We start from the raw sequence: 21,714 nt of genomic DNA on the forward strand, positions 1-21,714 counted from the left end.
TCACTAATCTAGCCCATTCTTCCCCCACCTCCATCCATCAACCTTCAGCTTGCTCTCTTAGAGTCTCTTATGGCTTTTTTCCATCTCTTTTTCTATTTTCCCCCCGCCCATATATTCCTCTGTTTTGTTTCTTGAACTCAACATATGAGTGAGATCATATGGTATTTGTCTTTTTTGGACGTATTTCATTAGTATGATATACTCTAGCTCCATCCATATCCTTGCCAATGACAAGATTTCATTCTTTTTATGCCTGAGTAATATTCCATTGTATATATACATACCACATTTTTTTTTTATCCCTTCATTAATCAATAGACATTTGGGCTCTGCCCATAGGTTGGTTACATGAACCCCTTTGAATCTGTATTTTTGTAACCTTTGGTTAAATACCTAGGAGTACAATTGCTGGATTGAAGGGAGTTCTATTTTTAACTTTTTGAGGAACCTCCATACTGCTCTTCAGAACAGCTGCACCAGTTTGCATTCCCACCAACAGTGCAAGAGAGTTCTCCTTTATTTGCATCCTAATCAACATCTGTTGTTTCTTGTGTTGTTAATTTTAGTCACTCTGACAGGTGTAAGGTCATATGTCATCACAGTTTTCATTTGTATTTCCCTGATGATGAGTGATGTTGAGCATCTTTTCATGTGTCTGTTAGTCACCTGGATGTCTTTTTTGAAAAAGTGTCTATTCATGTCTTCTGCTCATTTCTTAACTGGGTTATCTGGTTTTTGGGTGTTGAGCTTGTTAAGTTTTTTCCTAGATTTTGGATACTACCCTTTTATCAGATATGTCATTTGCAAATACCTTCTCCCATTTGATAGGCTGCCTTTTAGTTTTGTTGTTTCTGCCACCAGGCAGATTTTTATCTTGATGAAGTCCCAATAGTTCATCTTATGCTTTTGTTTCTCTTGCCTCCTGAAATATGTCTAGTAAAAAGCTGCTAAAGCTGAGACCAAAGAGGTTGCTGCCTGTGTTTTCCTCTATGATTTTGATGGTATCCTGTCTTACATTTAGGGCTTTCATCCATTTTAAGTTTATGTTTGAGTATGGTATAAAAAAGTGGTCTGGTTTCATTTTTTTGCAGGTTGCTGTCCAGTTTTCCCAACAAAATTTGTTGAAGAGACTTTTATCCATTGGATATATTTTTTCTGCTTTGTCAAACATTAATTGACCATATAGCTGTAGGTCCATTTCTCGGTTTTCTATTCTGTTCCATTGATCTATGTGTCTATTTTTTGCCAGTACCATACTATCTTGATGACTACAACTTTGTAATATAGCTTGAAGTCTGGAATCATGATGCCTCTGGCTTTTCTTTTCTTTTCTTTTCCAAGACTGCTTTTTGGCTATTAGGGGTCTTCTGTGGTTCCATACACATTTTAGGATTGTTTTAGTTCGGGAAAAATGCTGTTGGTATAGTAACAGGGATTGCATTAAATGAGTAGATTGCTTTGGATAGTACAGACATTTTAACAATGTTTCTTCTTCCAATCCATGAGCCTGGAATATTTTTCCATTTCTTTGTGTCCTCTTCAATCTCTTTCATAAGTGTTCTATAGTTTTAAGAATGTACATCTTTTACCTCTTCAATTAGGTTTATTCCTAGGTATCTTATTGTCTTTTGTGCAACTGTAAATGGAATCAATTCCTTGATTTCTTTTTCTGTGTCTTCATTATTGGTGTATAGAAATGCAACAGATTTCTGTATGTTGATTTTATATCCTATGACTTTGCTAAATTTGTGTATCAGTTCTAACAATTTTTTGGGGGGGTCCTTCAGGCTATATAGAGTATCACATCATTTGCAAAGAGAGTTTGACTTCTTCCTTGCCATTTGTATGCCTTTTATTTCTTTTTTGTTGTCTGATTACTGAGGATAAGACTTCTAGTACTGTGTTCAATAGTAATGGTGAGAGTGGACATCCCTCTCTCATTCCTAACTATACAAAAAAAGCTCTCAGTTCTTCCCCATTGACATATTAGCTGTGGGTCTTTTGTATATGGCCTTTATAATGCTGAGGTATGTTCCATCTATCCCTACTTTTTCCAATTTTATTTATTTGAAAGGGGAAGAGAGAGAGAGAGAGAGACAGAGAGGGAGGACATGAGCGGGGACAGTGGCAGAGGGCTAGGGTGAAGCAGACTCCCCACTAAGGAGGGCAATGCGGGGCTTGATCCCAGGACTCTGGGATCTTGACCTGAATTGAAGGCAGATGCTTAATCGAATGAGCCAACCAGGCACCCCTTATTGAGGGTTTTTCTCAAGAACGGATGCTGTTGGGGTGCCTTGGTGGCTTAGTCAGTTAAGTGACTGCCTTAGGCTCAGGTCATGATCTCAGGGTCCTGGGATCAAACCTTGTATGGGGCTCCTTAATCATCGAGAACCTGCTTTCCCCTCTCCCTCTGCCCCTCCCCTTCTCATGCTAACATGTTCTCACAAATAAATTAAAAATCTTAAAAAAAAAAAAAAAGAATGGATGCTATATTTTGTCAAATGCTTTTTCTACATCTACTGATATGATCATATGGTTTTTATGCTTTCTTTTACTAATGTAGTATATCATGTCAGTGGATTATGAACACTGAATCACTCTTGGAGCCCAAGAATAAATCATATTTGATCATGAAATAGGTGAATAATTATTTTGATGTAGTTTAGATGTGATTTGCTAGTATCTTTAGAATTTTTGTATCCATGTTAATCAGGCATATTGGCTTGTAATTCTCCTTTTTAATGGGGTCTTTGTCTGGTTTTTGAATGAAGGTAATGCTGGCCTCATAGAAGGAGTTTGGAAGTTTTCCTTCCATTTCTATTTTTTTCTAAAGATTTATTTATTTTAGAGAAAGAGCGAGCAAGCACATGAGTGAGGGGGAAGGACAGAGAGAAGGAGAGAAAAAGCATACTCCTCGCTGAGTGTGGAGCCTGATGCCAAGCTCAATCCCAGGAACCTGAGATCATGACCCGAACCAAAACTAAGTCAGATGTTTAACCAACTGAGCCACATAGCTGCGCCTTCCATTTCTATTTTTTGTAATAACTTGAGAAGAATAGGTATTAAACTCTTCTTTAAATGTATGGTAGAATTCCCCTGTGAAGGTATCTGGTGCTAGACTTTTGTTTTGGGAGATTTTTAATTACTGATTCAATTTCCTTCAATGTTCAAATTTTCCAATTCTTCCTTTTTCAGTTTTGGTAATTTGTATGTTTCTAGGAATTTGTCCATTTCTTCCAGATTACCCAGTTTGTTAGCATATAATTTTTCATAATATTCTCTAATGATTATTTGTATTTCTGTGGTGTTGGTTGTGATCTTTCCTCCTTCATTTGTGATTTTATTTGGGTGTGTTTCTTTTCCGTTTTGTAAGTCTGGCTAGGAGTTTATCAATTTTATTAATTTTTTTGAAAAAATCAGCTCTTAGTTCTGTTGATCTGTTCTACTGTATTTTTTGTTTCTCTATCATTTATTTCTGCTCCAATCTTTACTATTTCTCTACTTCTGCTGGCTTTGGGCTTTATTTGCTGTTCCTCTTCTAGCACCTTTATGTGTAAGGTTAGGTTGTATATTTGAGAATTTTCTTGCTTTTTGATGTAGGCTTGTGTTGCAGTATACTTCACTCTTAGGACTGACTTTGCTGCAACCCAAAGATTTTCGACTGTTATGTTTTCATTTTCATTTCTTTTCATGCACTTTTTAAAATTTCTTAATTTTCTGATTAACTCATTCATTCCTTAGTAGGATGTTCTTCAATCTCCACGTATTTGTGGTCTTTCCAAATTTTTTTCTTGTGTTTGACTTCAAGTTTCATAGTATTTTGGTCTGAAAATATGCATAGAATGTTCATGATCCTTTTGTACTTACTGAGAGCTGATTTGTGAGCCAGTATGTGATCTATCCTAGAGAATGTTGTAAGTGCACTCTAAAATAATGTGTTCTGCTGCTCTAGGATTAAGTGTTCTGAATGTATCTGTTAAGTCCATCTGGTAGAGTGTGTCTTTCAACGCCCTTGTTTCCTTGTTGATTTTCTGCTTAGATGATCTGTTCATCTAACACCCCACTACTATAAGTAGGGTCTTGAAGCCCCCTACCATTAGTGTATTATTATCAATGAGTATCTTTATGTTTGTTATTAGTTGATTGATATATTTGCATGCTCCCAAGTTGAAAGCATATATACATATAATTTTTAGATCTTCTTGATGGACAGACCCCTTAATTATGAAACAATGCTCTTCTTTATCTCTTCTTACAGTCTTTGCTTTAAAATCTGGTTTATCTGATATAAATATGGCTACTCAGGTTTTCTTTTTATGTCCATCAGCATAACAGATTATTCTCCCTCCCCTCACTTTCAACCTGCAGATGTCTTTAGGTGTGAATCTCTATCTTTTTTTCAAGTATGGTCCACACCCAGGGTACAGCCCAACACAGGACTTGCACTCACAATTGTGAAATTAAGAGTCAGATGCTCAAATGACTGAGCCACCCAGGTGCCCCCTAAAATGCATTTCTTGTAGGTGGCATATAGATGGGTCTTATTTTTTATCTGGTATCCTTTGTCTTTTAATTGGAGAATTTAGTCTATTTACATTCAGAGTGATTACTGAAAGATATGAATTTAGTTTATTTGTATTCTATTCTATTATTTGTAAAGATGGTGTTTCTGCTGATGTTCTGTTCTTTTCTAGTCTGTTACTTTTGTCTTTCTCCCCCCACTAAGAGATTCCTCTCTAATATTTCTTGTAAGACTGGTTTAGGGGCCACAAACTCCTTTAGTTCTTGTTTGTCTAGGAGACTCTTTACCTCTCATTCTACTCTGAGTGATAGCCTTGCTGAATACATTATTTTTGGCTGCATATTTTCCCCATTAGGTGTAAGATTCAGTATACTGAACTGAATTCAGTATACTGAATATATCCTGCCATTCTCCCCTGGCCTGCCACAGTCCTGTGGACAGATGTGCTTCAAACCTAACATGTCTTCCCTTGTAGGTTAAGGATATTTTTACCATGCTGCTTTCAGGACTCTGCCTTTGTATGTGTATTTTGTGAATTTAGCTATGATATATCTAAGTGATGGCCAGCTTTTGTTGAATTTAATAAGACTTCTCTGTGCTTCTTGGATTTTGATGTCTGTGTCATTCCTCAGATTAGGGAAGTTTTCAGCTATAATTTGCTCAAATAAACCTTCTGCCCCTTTTTTCTCTTTCTTCACCTTCTGGGACATCTATGATATGAATGCCATTACATTTTAAGAAGTCACTTAGTTCCCTGAGTCTTCCTTTGTGATCCAATACCTTTCTTTCCCTCATCACTTCAGTTTCATTATTTTCCATAATTTTATCTTTTATATCACTGATTTAGTCCTCTGATTCATCCATCCTCATTGTTATGACATCTATTTGGGTTTGCACATCGGTTATAGCATTTTTAATTTTAGCTTGACTAGATCTTCGGTTGTTTATCTCTGCAGTAAGTGATTCTCTAGTGTCTTCTATACTTTTTTCAAGCTGAGCTAGTATCCTTATAATTGTTGTTTTAAATTCTAGTTCAAATATTATTTGTATCTGTATTAACTAAATCCCTGGCCATTACTTCTATTTCCTGTTCTTTCTTTTTGGGTGAATTCCTCCATCTTGTCATTTTGTTCAGGAAAACAAATCTAGATCCTGCTTGTTAAAGAAAGCTAGATCCAAAAGATAAAATTAATATACATACAAAAATATGGGTGCCTGAGTGGCTCAATTGGTTAAACATCTGACTTCAGCTCAGGTTATGATCTCAGGGTCCTAGGACCAAGCCCTGCACTGGACTCTCTGCTCAGTGGGGGAGTCTAATTTTCCCTCTCCCTCTGCCCCTCAATCCTACTCATGCTCTCTCAAATAAGTAAAATCTTTTTTTTTTTTTTTTTAAGATTTTATTTATTTATTTGACAGAGATTACAAGTAGGCAAGAGAGGCAGGCAGGGAGAGAGAGGAGGAAGCAGGCTCTCTGCAGAGTAGAGAGCCCGATGTGGGGCTCGATCCCAAGACCCTGGGATCATGACCTGAGCCCAAAGCAGAGGCTTTAACCCACTGAGCCACCCAGGTGCCCCTCAAATAAATAAAATCTTAAGAAAAAAGTTTTCATCGCAAGAAAAAACATTTAAAAAATTTTTTAAAATGCAAATTAAAAAGATTAAATTAAGAAAAATTTAAAAATAGGTCTTTCGTTCATTTTGAGTCTATTTTTGCATATGGTGTAAAAATATGGTCCAGTTTCATTCTTCTGCATGTTGCTGTCCAGTTTTCCCAACACCATTTGTTGAAGAGACTGTCCTTTTTCTACTGGATAGTCTTTCCTGCTTTGTCAAAGGTTAGTTGACCACAGAGTTGAGGGTCCACTTCTGGGTTCTGATGATCTATGTGCCTGTTTTTGTGCCAGTACTATACTGTCTTGTTGATTATAGCTTTGTAATATACCTCAAAGTCCAGAATTGTGATGCCACCAGGTTTGGTTTTGTTTTTCAATATTCCTCTGGCTATTTGGATTTTTTTCTGGTTCCATACAAATTTTAGGATTATTTGTTCCAGCTTTGTAAAAAACTTGATGGTTTTTTGGTTGTATGTGTACATTGCTCTAGGCAGCAAAAACATTTTAACAATATTTGTTCTTCCAATCCATGAGCATGGAATGTTTTTCCATTACTTTGTGCCTTCCTCAATTTCCTTCATGAGTGTTCTAACAAACCAAAAGACATCCAACAGAATGGGAGAAGATATTTGCAAATGTCCTATCAGATAAAGGGCTAGTAACCAAAATCTATGAAGAATTTCTCAAACTCGACACCCAAAGAACAAATAATCTAATCGAGAAATGGGCAGAAAACATTTCTCCAAAGAAGATAATACAAATGGCCAAGAGACACATAAAAAATGGTCAACATCACTCAACATTAGAAAAATACAGGGGTGCCTGGGTGGCTCAGTGGGTTAAGCCTCTGCCTTCGGCTCAGGTCATGATCTCAGGGTCCTGGGATTGAGCCCCACATCAGGCTCTCTGTTCAGCGGGAAGCCTGCTTCCCCCTCTCTCTCCGCCTGCCTCTCTGCCTGCTTGTGATCTCTCTCTGTCAAATAAATAAATATTAAAAAAAAAAAAAAAAGAAAAATACAAATCAAAATCAATGAGATACTATCTCATACCGGTCAGAATGGCCAAAATTAACAAGTCAGGAAAGGACGGATGTTGGCAAGGATACAGAGAAAGGGGGAAATCTCTTACACTATGGAAGGGAATGCAAGCTGGTACAGCCATTCTGGAAAAAGGTATGGAGGTTCTTCAAAAAGCTGAAAATAGAGCTTACCTACCCTAGTTGAACAATTGCACTATTTGGTATTTACCCAAAAGACAGAAATGTAATGATCTGAAGGGGTACCTGCACCCTAATGTTTACAGCACAAGTGTCTACAGTAGCCAAACTATGGAAACAGGCCAAGTGTCAACAACTGATGAATGAATAAAGAAGACACATGGATACACACACACACACACACACACACACACACACTCATATACATATATATATGAATGGAATATATATCTATATTTATATCTATATCTATGGAATACTACTCAGCCATCAAAAGGATGAAATCTTGCCATCTGCGATGACGTGGATAGAACTAGAGGGTATTATGCTAAATGAAATAAGTCAATCAGAGAAAGGCAATTCTCATATAACCTCACTCATATATGGAACTTAAGAAACAAAACAGAGGATCATAGAGGAAGAAAGGAAAAAATATAAGAAGAAATCAGAGACGGGTACAAACCATAAAACTCTCTTTACCAAAAGGAAACAAGCTGAGGGTTGGTGGAGAGGAGGAGGTGGGGGGGAATGGGGTAACTAGGTGATGGACATTAAGGAAGGCACATGATATAATGAGCACATAAGACTGAAGAATCAATGAACTCTACCTTTGAAATTAATAATACACTGCATGTTAATTAATTGAATTTAAACAAACAAAAAAAAAGGAAGCTAGATCCTATTTCTCCCAAAGCTAAAGCTTTTTAGCACTCTATGATCAACAGACTTCATATGGGTAGGGGTTTGTGCTGGTCTTTTCAAGGAGGGGCTCGATACTCTGGATTCTCAGGGGGACTTGATCTAGTGAAGATGCACTTGTAGAATTGGGGTGGGGGCGGTAGGAGAGTGGGGTGCAGGATTTGGTTTACATGACTCAGGCTCCCCTTGGTGGTGCTGTTTTTCTCACTGAGGTTGGTTAGTACTTGTGGGAGTGGGGTGGAAATGGCATTACCCTGCTGTCTCGTTTGAGGAGAGCAGAGCTCAAGCCAGCCACTCCTCAGGAAGCCCTTACAGAGGAGCAAACAATCACCCCTCCTGTGTCCCCAGCTTCCATCAGATCCCTTCAGCCTCTCTGTGCCTGAGCTCTCCACATGTCAGCTGGCACCGCACTCTTGTGTTTTTCAGGTGAAGTTGTGTTTTAAAAACCCAAACTTCAGAGACCACCCTCCCTCCCCCAGGCAGGGACCTGTGCTGATCTGGAGGAGGGTCTTATTGTGCTGTGGCCAGTGCTGGTTGGTCCCAGAAAATAGTCAGCTGACCATGCAGTACTTAGGAGTTTATGGTAAACTGGAGCACAAACTTGGAGCCAAGGTTTGTTGCTCTGATCTGGTATCTTTGTTCCTATGTTGGGGAAGAGGGCAGATCAATGGCACCTGTACCAAATGCACTCCAAGTAGGGCAACTTTCTCTCTGTGTGACCTAGGGTATCCTCAGATTATGCTGCCTACTCATGGGTTTCTGCCCTCCCTCCCCACAGGATCACCACTAAGGCAGGCATGACTCCTGTGATGACAGGCTTCTAAAACTTCAGATTTTACGCTCTGTTGCTTATAATACCTTGTAGTAGTCTCCATAAGCAGGGATCCCTCCCCTCTGCAGCACCCATAGTTCTTATATCCCCCAAATCAACTCTTCAGAGTTCCTACATTCCACGATTCTACTTGTAAGACAAGACTTGCAGTTTTGTTCTCTCAGTCCTCAGATTAATTTCTTGGGTGTTCATAATGATTTGATATTTATCTATCTGTGTTTAAGGGAGGAGGCAAGCTTAAGGTTCCCCTATTCCTCCACCATCTTAACTCTTCCTCCCCAAATCTCAATTTTTAAGAAAAATAAATACAATTGATACAAGAGATGTGAAACCACAAATATTATGAACAACTTTATGCTGACAGTTGTGGGATATAATTTAATAACTTAGATCAATGTATCATTTTCTTTTAAGATATAAAATGAACAGCCTTGTATGAGCCTTGTATCTATTAAAGAAATTTAATTTGCACTTAAAAGCATCCCTACAATGAAAATTCTAGGCCCCAATGGTATGATACCTATCTGAAGAAAAATAGTAACAATACTATTAAACTCTTCCAGAAAATTAAAAAGGAGAAAATACACTGCAAATCGTTCAAAAAAGCCAACATTACCGTGGTTCAAAAGCAGTCAGAGACAGTTGATAAAAACAAAAAAGTTAAGAGATATATCTCTCTTGAGCAAAGAAGCAAAATTCTTAGGAAAATTCAGGAAATCATATGCAACAATACATAGAAAGAATAATACAACAGGACTATGAGGAATTTATCTCAAGAATTTAAGGCTAACATTTGAAATTCAACTAACTCAATTCATATTAATAGTCTTACAGAAGAAAACCTGCATATACTAATCTCAACAGATGTAAAAAAGCATCTGACAAAATTCAAGACCCATTTCTAATTAAAAACCTCAGAAAAAGAATAGAAGGGAAATTTCCTCAACCTGATAAAGGGCATCTATGAAAACTTACATTTAACCGTCTTGATGAAAGACTAATTTTTTTTTTTAAAGATTTTATTTATTTATTTGTCAGGGACAGAGGGAGAGAGAGCGAGCAAGCACAGGCAGACAGAGAGGCAGGCAGAGGGAGAAGCAGGCTCCCTGCCAAGCAAGGAGCCCCATGTAGGACTCGATCCCAGGACCCTGGGATCATGACCTGAGCCGAAGGCAGCCGCTTAACCAACTGAGCCACCCAGGCATCCTGAAAGACTAATTTTGCTTAGTGAAAAAAGTCAGATAAAGACAAAAATAACAAAAATCAGGAGCACATATTGTACAATTCCATTTTTATGAAATTCTTAAAAGTGTAAACAAATCAGTTAGCAAATCAAGAACTGCTTGAGGATGGAAGTGGCGGAGACTGGCAAGGTTGAGAGGAATTACAAAATGGTAAGAGAAAATTTCTGAGGATGATGGATATATTCATTATCTTGTCTGTAGTAGTTCTAAAACTATATATATATATATATATATATATATATATGTCAAAACTCATCAACTTATGCACTTAACTGTTGTCTGATACCAACTCTTTTTGTATTTCTGGGCCCAATTTGAATACGCGGCATGGGTTTCCCCTGCACACACACGCGCACACACACACACACACACACACTCATTCACGCACACACACATTTACTCACACACACACACACACACACACACCCCAATAGTTCCTGCTAGTTTCTGAGAATTCAGCTCAATTCTGACACTCTCTACCTGAACACAGCATCAGATTCCACAGATAAAGGGCTCAGTCCTACAAGACTATTCTCTACTCCCCCAATTTAGATGGCAGTCTGAAGCCCCAGGCTTTTGTTACTTATCCTTCTGACTCATGGGCTACAGATTGGAGGTTCCAACCACCTGCTCCTTAGGTTTGTTTTTGTTTTTTTAAGATTTATTTGAGAGGGAAAGACAGAGAGAACACAAGAGCAAGGAAAAGGGAGAGAAAATTACCAGTGGACTCTGTGCTGACTATGGAGCCCAACTCAATCTCACCACTCTGAGATCACCCTGAACCAAAACCAAGAGTCAAATGCTTAACCAACTATGCCACCCAGGCAACCTCTCCTTAGATTCTTAATATGCTAGAGTGGCTCACAGAACTCAGGGAAACAATTAGTCACATTTACCAATTCATTAAAGGATATGATAAAGAATTTGAATCAACAGCCAGATTAAGGGATACATAAGGCAATGCACGGGAAAGGGGAACAGAACTTTTAAGCCCTCTTCAGGTGTGTTATTCTCCTCGCATCTCCATGTGTTCAACAACCCAGAAGCTCTCTGAACCCAATCTTATGGGTTTTTATGGAGGCTTCACTGCATATTCATTATTAACTATGTCACTGCAAATAGCTGATTCAATCTCCAGCCCTCCTCCACTCCTCAGAGCCTGGGGATAGGACTGAAAGTTCCAAATGACCAAATATGTATTTCTTATAAATCACTGTATCACATCGTGTAATTTGTTTTATGTAAATTAAACCTCTACCAAGTTGTAATTAGAAAAAAAAAAAAAAAGACTGCATGACAGGTATGTGGAAGAACTTGTATTTTTAAAAATTAATTTTTCAGGGGGCACCTGGGTGGCTCAGGCAGTAAGTGTCTGCCTTTGGCTCAGGTCATGATCTCAGGGACCTGGCATCAGGTTCCCTGCTCAACAGGCAGTCTGCTTCTACCTCTCCCCTCTCTCTACTGCTTATGTACACTCACTCTCTCTCAAAAATAATTAAAGTTTTTTTAAAATTCAAAAAAATTAATTTTTCAATAATTCATAGAATGTATAGTTTATGCAAAAAAGAGGATATGAAACTCTAAACATTCCATACTCGAAGTAAAGGCGTTGGCTCTATTTTTTTTTTTTTTTAGGTGAAATAAAGTAGTTTTCAGATAAACAAAAATTAGAACAGGCTAAAGTAAAATGGTAACAGAAAATCAAGTATGAGAGCTGAATATGGTAAATTTGTAAATATAAACAGTTCTGTTTTCTTATTTTTAAGTTTCCTAAAAAGACAGGTGGTTTTTACTTTTTTAATTGGTTGAAATAGTTCCCCAAATTGCAGATATCTCCAACTTTAGGACATGTGTGTGTGTGTGTGTGTGTGTGTTGGGGGCGGGGGGGGGGGGAGTTATGTGTCCCTATCAGGTTGTACAGTCTCTCTCAGTATCTTTTTTTAATCAGTTATTGAACAGAATTTCCCGGTGTATTTTCATCTTCCAGGTTTTTTTCTAAAAGTTCCATTACCCATTAAGGAAGTTCAGTGCAAGTTTACTAAACTTGCCTGAATTCCCTAATAATATAGAAGATAACCACAAATTACTAGATTAACAATCAACTATTTTCTGGGTTGTTGAGTAGTGCACCGTATTTTTTTTCTTCTTGCTTTTTGACCCTCTTCACCCATTTCTCCCACCCATCCTGACTCGGACAAGCACCAATCTGTTCTCTGTATCTATGAGCTTGGTTTTTTGTTTCAAGAGTCCATATATATCACAATATTTATCTTTTTCTGCCTGACTTATTTTACTTAGCATAATGCTCTTAAGGTCCATCCGTATTGTTGCAAATGGCAAGATCTCATTTTTTTTTTTTTTAAGATTTTATTTATTTATTTGAGAGAATGAATGAGAGAGAGCATGAGAGAGGAGAAGGTTGGAGGGAGAAGCAGACTCCCCAAGGAGCTGGGAGCCTGATGCGGGACTCGATCTTGGAAGTCCGGGATCATGACCTGAGCCAAAGGCAGTTGTTCAACCGAGCCACCCAGGCGCCCAAGATCTCATTATTTTTTAATGGCTGAATAATATTCCATTGTATATATACAAGCACATATACAATTTCTTTATCCACTCATCCATCTATTGGTTGTTTGTATATCTTGGCTGTAATAAATAATGCTGCAAAGAACACAGGGATGCATGTATCTTTTTGAGTTATTGTTTTGTTCTTCTTTGAATCAATACCAAGAAGATCAAAACATCTTTTTATGTTTTGAATTAAAACAAAATGTTTAAGTTAAAATATCAAAATTACATTTTTTTCTTTTTTAAAAAATAGATTTCCTTGTTTTAACTAACTTCAAATTAACTGGCCAGTTAAAATCTCAAATTTTAAAAAACTATCTAAAAATAGTTCTTCTATTATCTGTGTATCTACCTAAACATATATCATATCATGCCTAATTAACAGAAAGTAACGAGTATATGTATATGATTCATTCATTGTGAAATATGCTGCTCAATAATGTATTAGTAATCTTAAAGTTCAGAGAAAGATAAACTAAACTTGTTTGTCATGGAATATGACAAGAATACTTTGTAAATGCTTTGTTTCTATTTTCATCTGTATAGCTGAAGGTACAGAAGAGCTCTTGATTATTTACAGAGGTGCCCTTTTCTGTCACAGAGGTATTTTTAAAAGACTTTTGGGTTAATCTGACCACAGAACAAGAAGAGCATCACAGGCAGGAAGTAGGGTATTAATTTTTTTTTCAAATACCAAGACAATCACATTTTCCTAAGATCATATTAACTTTATAATATCATATTAATTACTATTCCATTAGTACAAATGTAAGTACATTGAATACCTCTGTATATGTTCTGAATTTTCAAGAGTGTGGTAGTGATACAATTTCCTTCACAACAACAGTATGATATTTATTTAGCCTTTATAGACAAAACTATTTATCAGAAAACAAAGCAAGTAATTAGGGAGTTTCATATTTTTATAATTACCTAGGACTATAAAGAAGCAATCAATTATTTAGGTGAAAAATCTAAAGTGATTTATAAAATTCCTTACCGGTATCTATGAACAAATATACCCTTAAAAATAGAGTTCATCATATTTTCAATTTCATCCTGGTTTTCCTGTAGCTGAAATGAAAAGAAAAAAATTAAATCCTGATTTTATCTGAAATGTACAGTTTCAGTTATTTTTAATTCCTGGTTCTTCTGATTCTTGGTAATTATCAATGCTTTTTCTAACTTATTATTCAACAGATGTCAGAAATTACGAGTACTCTTGTATTACTTCAACAGCTTTACTATACTGACTTTAGAACCTCTTTGTCTCTCTTTAAATATACATGCAGTGACTAACAAGGAGTGGTGTGGCTAACTGTGGCCAGATTCCAATCCCCCAAATATGACCTGCTTTGGGAAGAAGCTTCAATTTCTATACCTCTTCCAACAAAGTCAGGTCCCTGGCTTGTTTTGCCTCTCTTGGTAATAGGTCAGCCTTAATTATGATATTTGCCACTGTAAAAGAAACTTACTATTCTATCTGAAGTATCCAAATAATACTCTCCAACTGTTTTGTCCATAACTGAGAGTAGACCAAGTTCCCAATATAGATGGCATAGTAGAAGATAGGAAGGATCTTTGCCATTAGTGGTGGAATGCAGCAACACAATTAAACAGTTCAGCAATGATAAAAAATTTAGGCAATACTACTGATTAGAATTAAAGCTTGAGCTTATTCATTGCTCAACAGGAATAATAGCAATGATACAAAATTATATCCCAAGTGGTATTTCTTATTATACTTTGTTCTGTGGTAATACTCAGTGAAATATTTGCTTTTAGGCATGTCTGGGTGTCTCAGTCAGTTAAGTGGCTGCCTTTGGCTTGGGTCATGATCCCAGGGTCCTGGGATCCAGTCCTGCACCGGACTCCCTGCTCAGCGGAGAGCCTGCTTCTCCCTCTCCCTGCTGCTCTGCCTACTTGTGCCCTTTCTCTGTCAAATAAATAAACAAATCTTTAAAAAAACAAAAAAACAAACAAAAAAAAGGAAATATTTGCTTTTATTACATATAAGAATGTGAGAATAAAATACTTTCTGACTTACTCTTTTGCTGTATGCTTTATTTTAGGTTTATGGAAATAAGATTGGGAATACTTACATATTAAACCATCAAATTACTGTATCATACTGTAAGTTTAAAAAATTACTTTCGCTGTATTTATTACATAAAAAATTAATTCATAAGAGGCATACAGTTTGGTTAGTAGTACTTACTGATGCACAATTCCAAAATTTACTTTCACAATATTTCAAGTGTGGTATTTATGATTTTAACTGTGTTCCTTAGATATCTGTATGATGGAAGTCCTGATGCCCCAGTACACCTCAAACCTTACTTGAAAATAGGATTGTGGCAAAAGTAATTAGTTAAGATGGTGTCATTCTAGAGTAGGGTGAGCCTCCAATCCAAGATGATTGGTATCTTTACAGAAAGGAGAAATTTAGAGACAAACACACATAAAGTCATGGAGAAACTGGAGTTATCTTCAACTTCTAGCTTACAAAACTGTGAGACTATAAATTTCTGTTCTGTAAGCCACTCAGTTTGTGGTATCTGTGATAGCAATCTTAACACCCTCATACAGTATGGGCAATAATTTAGGCGTAAGTTTGCTGCTTCCTGATGTCTATTATAACCCATTATTCATTGATAATTTATATGCAGCAATATGGTATTATTCTTTTTTCAAGTTAAAATACAGACTAATACTCTAGATTTAAAATTTTATTTCCTAATGGGCAAATAAAATTGTTACCTACTAAAAAGCCAGTTTGAAACACTTTCAGCATATATATGGAAATTTCAGTGTAAACCTAGAACCAACCTTATTCACAGGAATGCCTTATTTATTAACTAATAAGCAGTCTTTGGCTTTCTTTTGGAAATGCAGCTTTGCTGATCCCCAGCTCTGACCTTAGTATTTATGTTTCCTGAACTCATAGTCTGATAATCCTCAGTTACCTAACCCCCAGACTATCTTCTTTTGAAAGGAGGACTGTTTTAGGATTTTCTTCTGCAGATATAATTAGTTAAGATGAGGTCATTCTGGAGTAAGGTGGGCTCCAAATCCAATATGATTGGTGTCTTTAAAGAAAGAATAAATACAGAGACAGACACACATGAAAGTCATGGACAAAGCACTCAGACAGCACTCAGATAATCACTGGCTGACGTTCCAGGTTAATTTGAAAAGTATGAGATTACAAAATCTAACTTAAATAAATAAGATTAAAAATACATATACACCTTTTTATAAAGAATACGAAACATGAAACCTACCTCTTTGCGTTTCTGAAGAAGTAACTCCAACCTTTCGTTGGCTCTCTTCCCAATCATTTTATTTCTCTCAGCTTCATATTGTCTTTGTGTATTATCCTGATGAATACTGAGGTTTAAGGCAACATTCACCAAAGCAGTCATGAGCTTCATGGCTATGAAATAAAGGAATATTATGGTATTCACCCATTAATCAGATCTTCATCCGTAAGATTACAAATTTATAATGGAAACGGATGAAGGAAAGAAACTAGTCAGTTTCTTTGTTTACAACTCAGTCACAATAAAAAAAAAGAAACTTATTTTATAGAAATAAAGTCATCATCTTAGGCTGCAAGATAATTTTCTGTGCCTCAGTGTCTCTATAGCTTGTTTCACTGGCATTTCCCACTTAAAAACAGCCACAAACTATCAGCAAGAAAGATTTAACAACCCCTCTTCTCCACCCTCAAACATGCTTACTTTAGTGAGGACATACTAACCAAGCCTATTAGAACTCTATTCTGACCACAAATTCTGTGTATATACAATTGCTTCTTTAATACCTTTAACTCAGACACTTCAAAGACGCCTTCGATGTTTACAATCAATTCATGATCTTTAACCAGAAAGACGGTTCTCTGCCTGCTGTTCCTCACCTCAATGAACGGCATAACCTCCAAACTCTGAAATACAGATCCTACCAAACTCATTAATTAAAAATGTACACTGTGAACTTCTGGTTGACCTATTTTTCCCACAGTGTCAATGTACTTTTAAATGTTCACCTATATTTGCAAATCTTTAAATATTTTCAAACTTCTATTTCAAGTCATCTGAGAAACAGGTATGACACAAACCTTAAACTTTTCTCTATTCATATTTATTTTCATTATTGAAATGGTGATAGTGTAGAAAATATCGGTAAAGGAATAAGAGTTTGTGCAGGTAAAGCAACTTCCCTTTTTTTTTCTTCTAGGTTATTTATTTATCTGCAAATATGAATGAATGTACATTAATAAAAAATGAAATGATCAGTGTTTTGGAATACTGATCTACTTATCTGCAAACATATCCATAACTATATATGAACATGCATTTCTCTTAAAACTTCACTATTTCCCTTTAATTACACACATAAATATACAGAATACTATCTATATCTATCATCTATACACACATACAATTTGCCAACCTGAAACTATCTGAATTTGCCAACTCCAAATTAATAGTGATTACTGCCTTTAAGCTAAAATGTAAAACAAGATGTAAACAAATGTATTTAAGTTAGTGCAGACTTAAAAATACACTTAATAAAAAATTTTTTTCCTGATATACAGTGTCTCAATATAGTAAACTAAGAAATAGTCTTTCAAAATACAGGATAATGATTTTACAATGTTTTATACATTGTCAATAGGATATCTGATGCTACTTAGAAAGTTAAAAGTACTTTTTAAATTAATCTGTATAAAAAAGGAGAATAGGTCAAAGATAGGAGGGATATACGGCATTCACCTTACCCAAGTTATGGATAATAGTGTAACAGAGTTTTCCCTGAGCATACAAAATCATACCCAATGGAGCTTAATTCAGTACATACTTCTAAATCCCCAAAACAAAATGACTTGTAAATTAAGGAGTCAAAAAGCATTAAGATTAATACCAAGCTGGTTGGAATTAACTAGTGGAAGCCAAGACACAGGTTTTATTCAATTTAAAGACCTTTGCTTTTGCGGAGCCTGGGTGGCTCAGTTGGTTAAGTGTTTGCTTTTGGCTAAGGTCATGATCTTGGGGTCCTGGGATCAAACCCTGCATTGGGCTCTCTGCTCAGCTGGCAGTCTGCTTCTCCTTCTCCCTTTGCCCCTCCTCCCAACTTTCACATGCATGGGCACTCTTTCTCTCTCCCAAATAAACGAAATCTTTTTTTAAACAAAGGGACTTTTGCTTTTAGCTATATATCTCCTTGTGAACCCAAATCCCAAACTTCAACGGCCACTGTAATTAACCTCCTCCCATCCTAGATATATAAACATAAAAAATCAACATACTAAAACAGAAAAGCAAATGATCCATAAATTTTCACATAAGTATTAGATAGGATAGAGCACTGCTTATTGATCTGTAAAAACTTAAACTTTGCTGAATTTTCATTTCACATACCAACATTTTAGCAATTAAAGTTACTGAAGAGGGAATTCTAAAAAATTTTTTTAAAGACAGATTTATTTATTTATATTTATTTATTTATGTGTTTATGTATGTATGTATGTATGTAGACAGACAGAGAGAGAGAGAGAGAGAGAGAGAGAGAGGCAGAGGGGGAACACAAGCAGGTGGAGTAGAAGGAGAAGTAGGCTTCCCGCTGAGTGGGGAACCTGACGTGGGGCTCGATCCCAGAACCCTGGGATCATGACCTGAGCCAAAGGCAGATGCTTAATGCCTGAGCCACCCAGGCGCCCTGAGACTTCTAATTTAATGCCAGAGACATAAAATCGGAATTGTGATGTCTGAGTCCAGTGAAAAAGACTCCCTCCAGCATAGAGGGAGCACCAATTTAATTCTACTGATATTACTAAAGGAACTATTTTAAAAATTAATAATCCTACAAGAATTCTGCCTGGATTCTGTGCCACTGTCTTTGAAGCAGCTTCTCCTTGTTTACCAAAGAGAAAAATACTTCCTTTAGGTTTCGAATTTTAAATGCCAGCTACAGAATGGCAAACTTTTAGTGTTGTGCTACCCATAATATGGTCCACAAATGGGTGCAGACAACGAATAGTCAGTTAACAGCTTATTATCAGTACAAACATGAAAGTAAGCTTTTAGAAACTTTTATAACAATCTGACAGTGATCTTATGTCTATTGACTTTAATATTAAAATGACACTGAGAAACATATACTTCATTTTATTGCATTTCACAAAACTATTAGGTTGTGACAGACTGGTAATTAAAAAACTAGTCTTTTACCACAGAGAGTTCAATAAACACTTATTTAGTGCTTCTTCAGTCATTTATCAATCCAATATGTACTTAGCACTGTTCTACATATTAGAAGTACAAAAGTGAATGAGACAGAGAGTACCTACCCTCATAATTATTACATTCTAGTGTAGAGCGACAGCAAACAAATGTAGAATATACAAATGAAAAAAGTTAATGAAAAATCAATGAAGAAAAATACAGTATGATTTTTTTAAAAAATATGATTAAAACGTTAAAATATGATTTTAAAAAATCATAAAAATGATTTTTAAATCATATTTAAAGTATGATAAAAAATCATAAAAAATATGATTGAAACGTTAGAGAATAAAAAGGGTAGTCAGGCAGCTTGTGACTGTGACTTTGCAGAGCTCACATATGAGATTAAGTGAGGGAATGAGCATGTGATCATATGACAGAACAGTGCTCCAGGTAGAGGGAGTAAAAGGTACAGAGGTTATGAGATAAAATGTTATAAGGAGAGCACTCATAAAAGAGCAAGGAATTTAGTGTGGCTGAAACACAGAAACAGGTAGAGGCAGTAAGTAAGGGTAAGGAAGAAATCAAGAGGCCAGGTTATAAGAGTTCCACTAGGATCTAGTTAGAACTCAGGAATTAAATTTAAATGAGGAAAGATCCACTGGAAAATATGGTGTGAATGGCAAACAGTCTGATTTAGATTTAAAACTGCTGTGTGAACAGATTACAGAAGAGTAAAAGTGGAAAAAAGGCGACCACATGGAAGAACACTGAAAGCTGAAAATATTTTGCCAGAAGTTTACAATGATGATCTCAAGTTGTTGGATTTGAGCAGCTCACTACAGCAATGCTGGCTGAGATTAAAGTGATTGTAATAGGTAGAGAGATTCTGAAGATAGAGCTAAAAAAAAAAAACCCATGATACATTATAATGTAGGAAATAAGATAAAAAGAAAAGGCAAGAGTAATTAAAAAGCTTTGTGCTTATTAGGTATCTAAGTGGAAGTATCCAATAGCTATACATATGGAAGCCATCATCAAAGACATTATTATTTAGAGACATAAACCTAGACAGTACATCCACCCAATGAATAACTATTCAGCCATTAGAAAAAACGAGGCATAATTTTTGTACTGAAAAGAAAAGCCCACCAAGATATTTGTTGATTAAAAAAAAAGCAAGATGCCTGTCAGTATGTATATCATGCTATCATTTATGCAAAAAGAAGGAATGTGCTATTTGTTTTTATGTATCAGTCATTCTTCTAAGCTCTTTACACATACTTATCATATACCTCACAACTCTGTCAAGTATATTTTAAATGTTCCTTTTGTACATAGAAGAAAACTGAGTCCCAGATCAGCTATGAGACTTGCCAGTTACATAGCCAGTAACTGGCAGAGAGAGAATTTGATTACAGGCAGTCGTGCTCCATAGTCCCAAGTTCTTAGGCACTACACCATACTGCCTCTCACTGAGTATGTATATGCTATTATATTCATAATCTTCAGAAAAATTATATGACACTGGCAACTGGTTGTCTTCAAGGAAGAGAATTTGATGGCTGAGAGCCATGGGTGGAAAAATGACATTTTACCATAGTTTTTTATTTTGAATTTTAAATCATATGACTATATTACCTCTTCCACTATCATTATTTTTTGATAAAAATAATAAAACTATGGAATAGGTTTTTACTTTACACACTAAGGAGTGAATAAAGACAGAAAAGATTAAAGGGTCTAAAAATTGAGTTTTGAGATAGTTCAATATTTACAGTTTAGCTTTCTAAGATCCACTATGACTGTGTATTCCAGAAATAAGTGAAGATAGTGATTCAAGAAGGAAGAAGTATCTATGTCTACTGAGAAAGAAAAGATGACATCTGGGAGATTCCCTGTGATTTGGACAGTAAGAAGGTAATTGCTGACAAATCAAGAGCAGAGACAGGGATATGGCAGAAACAGAAAACTGATTGGAGTGGGTTTTAAACAGAATAGGAGGAGAGTAAGACAGTGAATAGAAACAGTTGAGATTTATCATAAAGAAAATGTAGGGAATGTAGCTAGAAGGGCATGAGGAAACAAGGGAGGTTGTAATCGTCAACCTTATATGTCAACCTGGCTGGGCTACAGTACCCAGTTATTTAACCAAATGCTAATCCAGGTGTTAATGTGAAGGTATTTTGTAGACATGGTTACCATCTACAATCAGTTGGTTTTAAGCAGAGGAAATTACCCTCAATGTGGTGGGTTTCATCTAGTTACTTGACTACTTTAAGAACAAAATACTGAAGTTTCCTGGAGAAGCAATTTCTGCCTCAGGACTGTACAATTCCAGCCTATTTCTAGCCTGCTGTTCTACCCTACAGATTTCAAATTTGCCAGCTCCCACAATTGTGTGAGCCAACTCCTTGAAATAAAACTCCCTCTCCTCAAATATATCTTGGTATATACATATATACAAGATAGACATATCTTGGTATGTATGTGTGTGTGTGTATCAGGAAGTAAGTATATCTCCTATTGGTTCTGTGTCTCTGGAGAGCCTTAATCAAGAGAGAATGTTTCTAAAAGATAAGAGCTAACAGAGTATATTAGTATAATGGTAAGAATTATCTCATAAAAGTGGGGAAACTGAAGTCAGTAGACAGAAAACAATCCGAAGAGCAACGTTCTTGAGGTGGAGACCAGGGGTCAGATCTATTACACAAGAGTAAGGACCAACCTTAGAGGTAATTGTAATAGAAAAAGTAGAGTATAGGGGTACAGCTGCACCTGGACAAGTAGG

The 21,714-nt window shown here is 36.2% G+C and overlaps 1 protein-coding gene across 1 annotated transcript in view; it reads right to left on the minus strand.

The window, feature by feature from the left end:
* Positions 1–21,714, minus strand: part of LOC111154994 (stromal antigen 1) — a 432,305-nt gene that overhangs the window by 135,226 nt on the left and 275,365 nt on the right. The window contains exons 8-9 of the mRNA XM_022514974.1: positions 15,981–16,132; positions 13,697–13,770 (exon numbers count right to left, since the gene is read on the minus strand). Coding sequence (XP_022370682.1) covers positions 13,697–13,770; positions 15,981–16,132 — 226 coding nt within the window. The remainder of the gene's footprint in view (positions 1–13,696; positions 13,771–15,980; positions 16,133–21,714) is intronic.

This window comes from Enhydra lutris, unplaced genomic scaffold, assembly GCF_002288905.1.
Source record: "Enhydra lutris kenyoni isolate GAN:26980312 unplaced genomic scaffold, ASM228890v2 scaffoldscaffold39, whole genome shotgun sequence".
Taxonomy (NCBI): domain Eukaryota; kingdom Metazoa; phylum Chordata; class Mammalia; order Carnivora; family Mustelidae; genus Enhydra; species Enhydra lutris.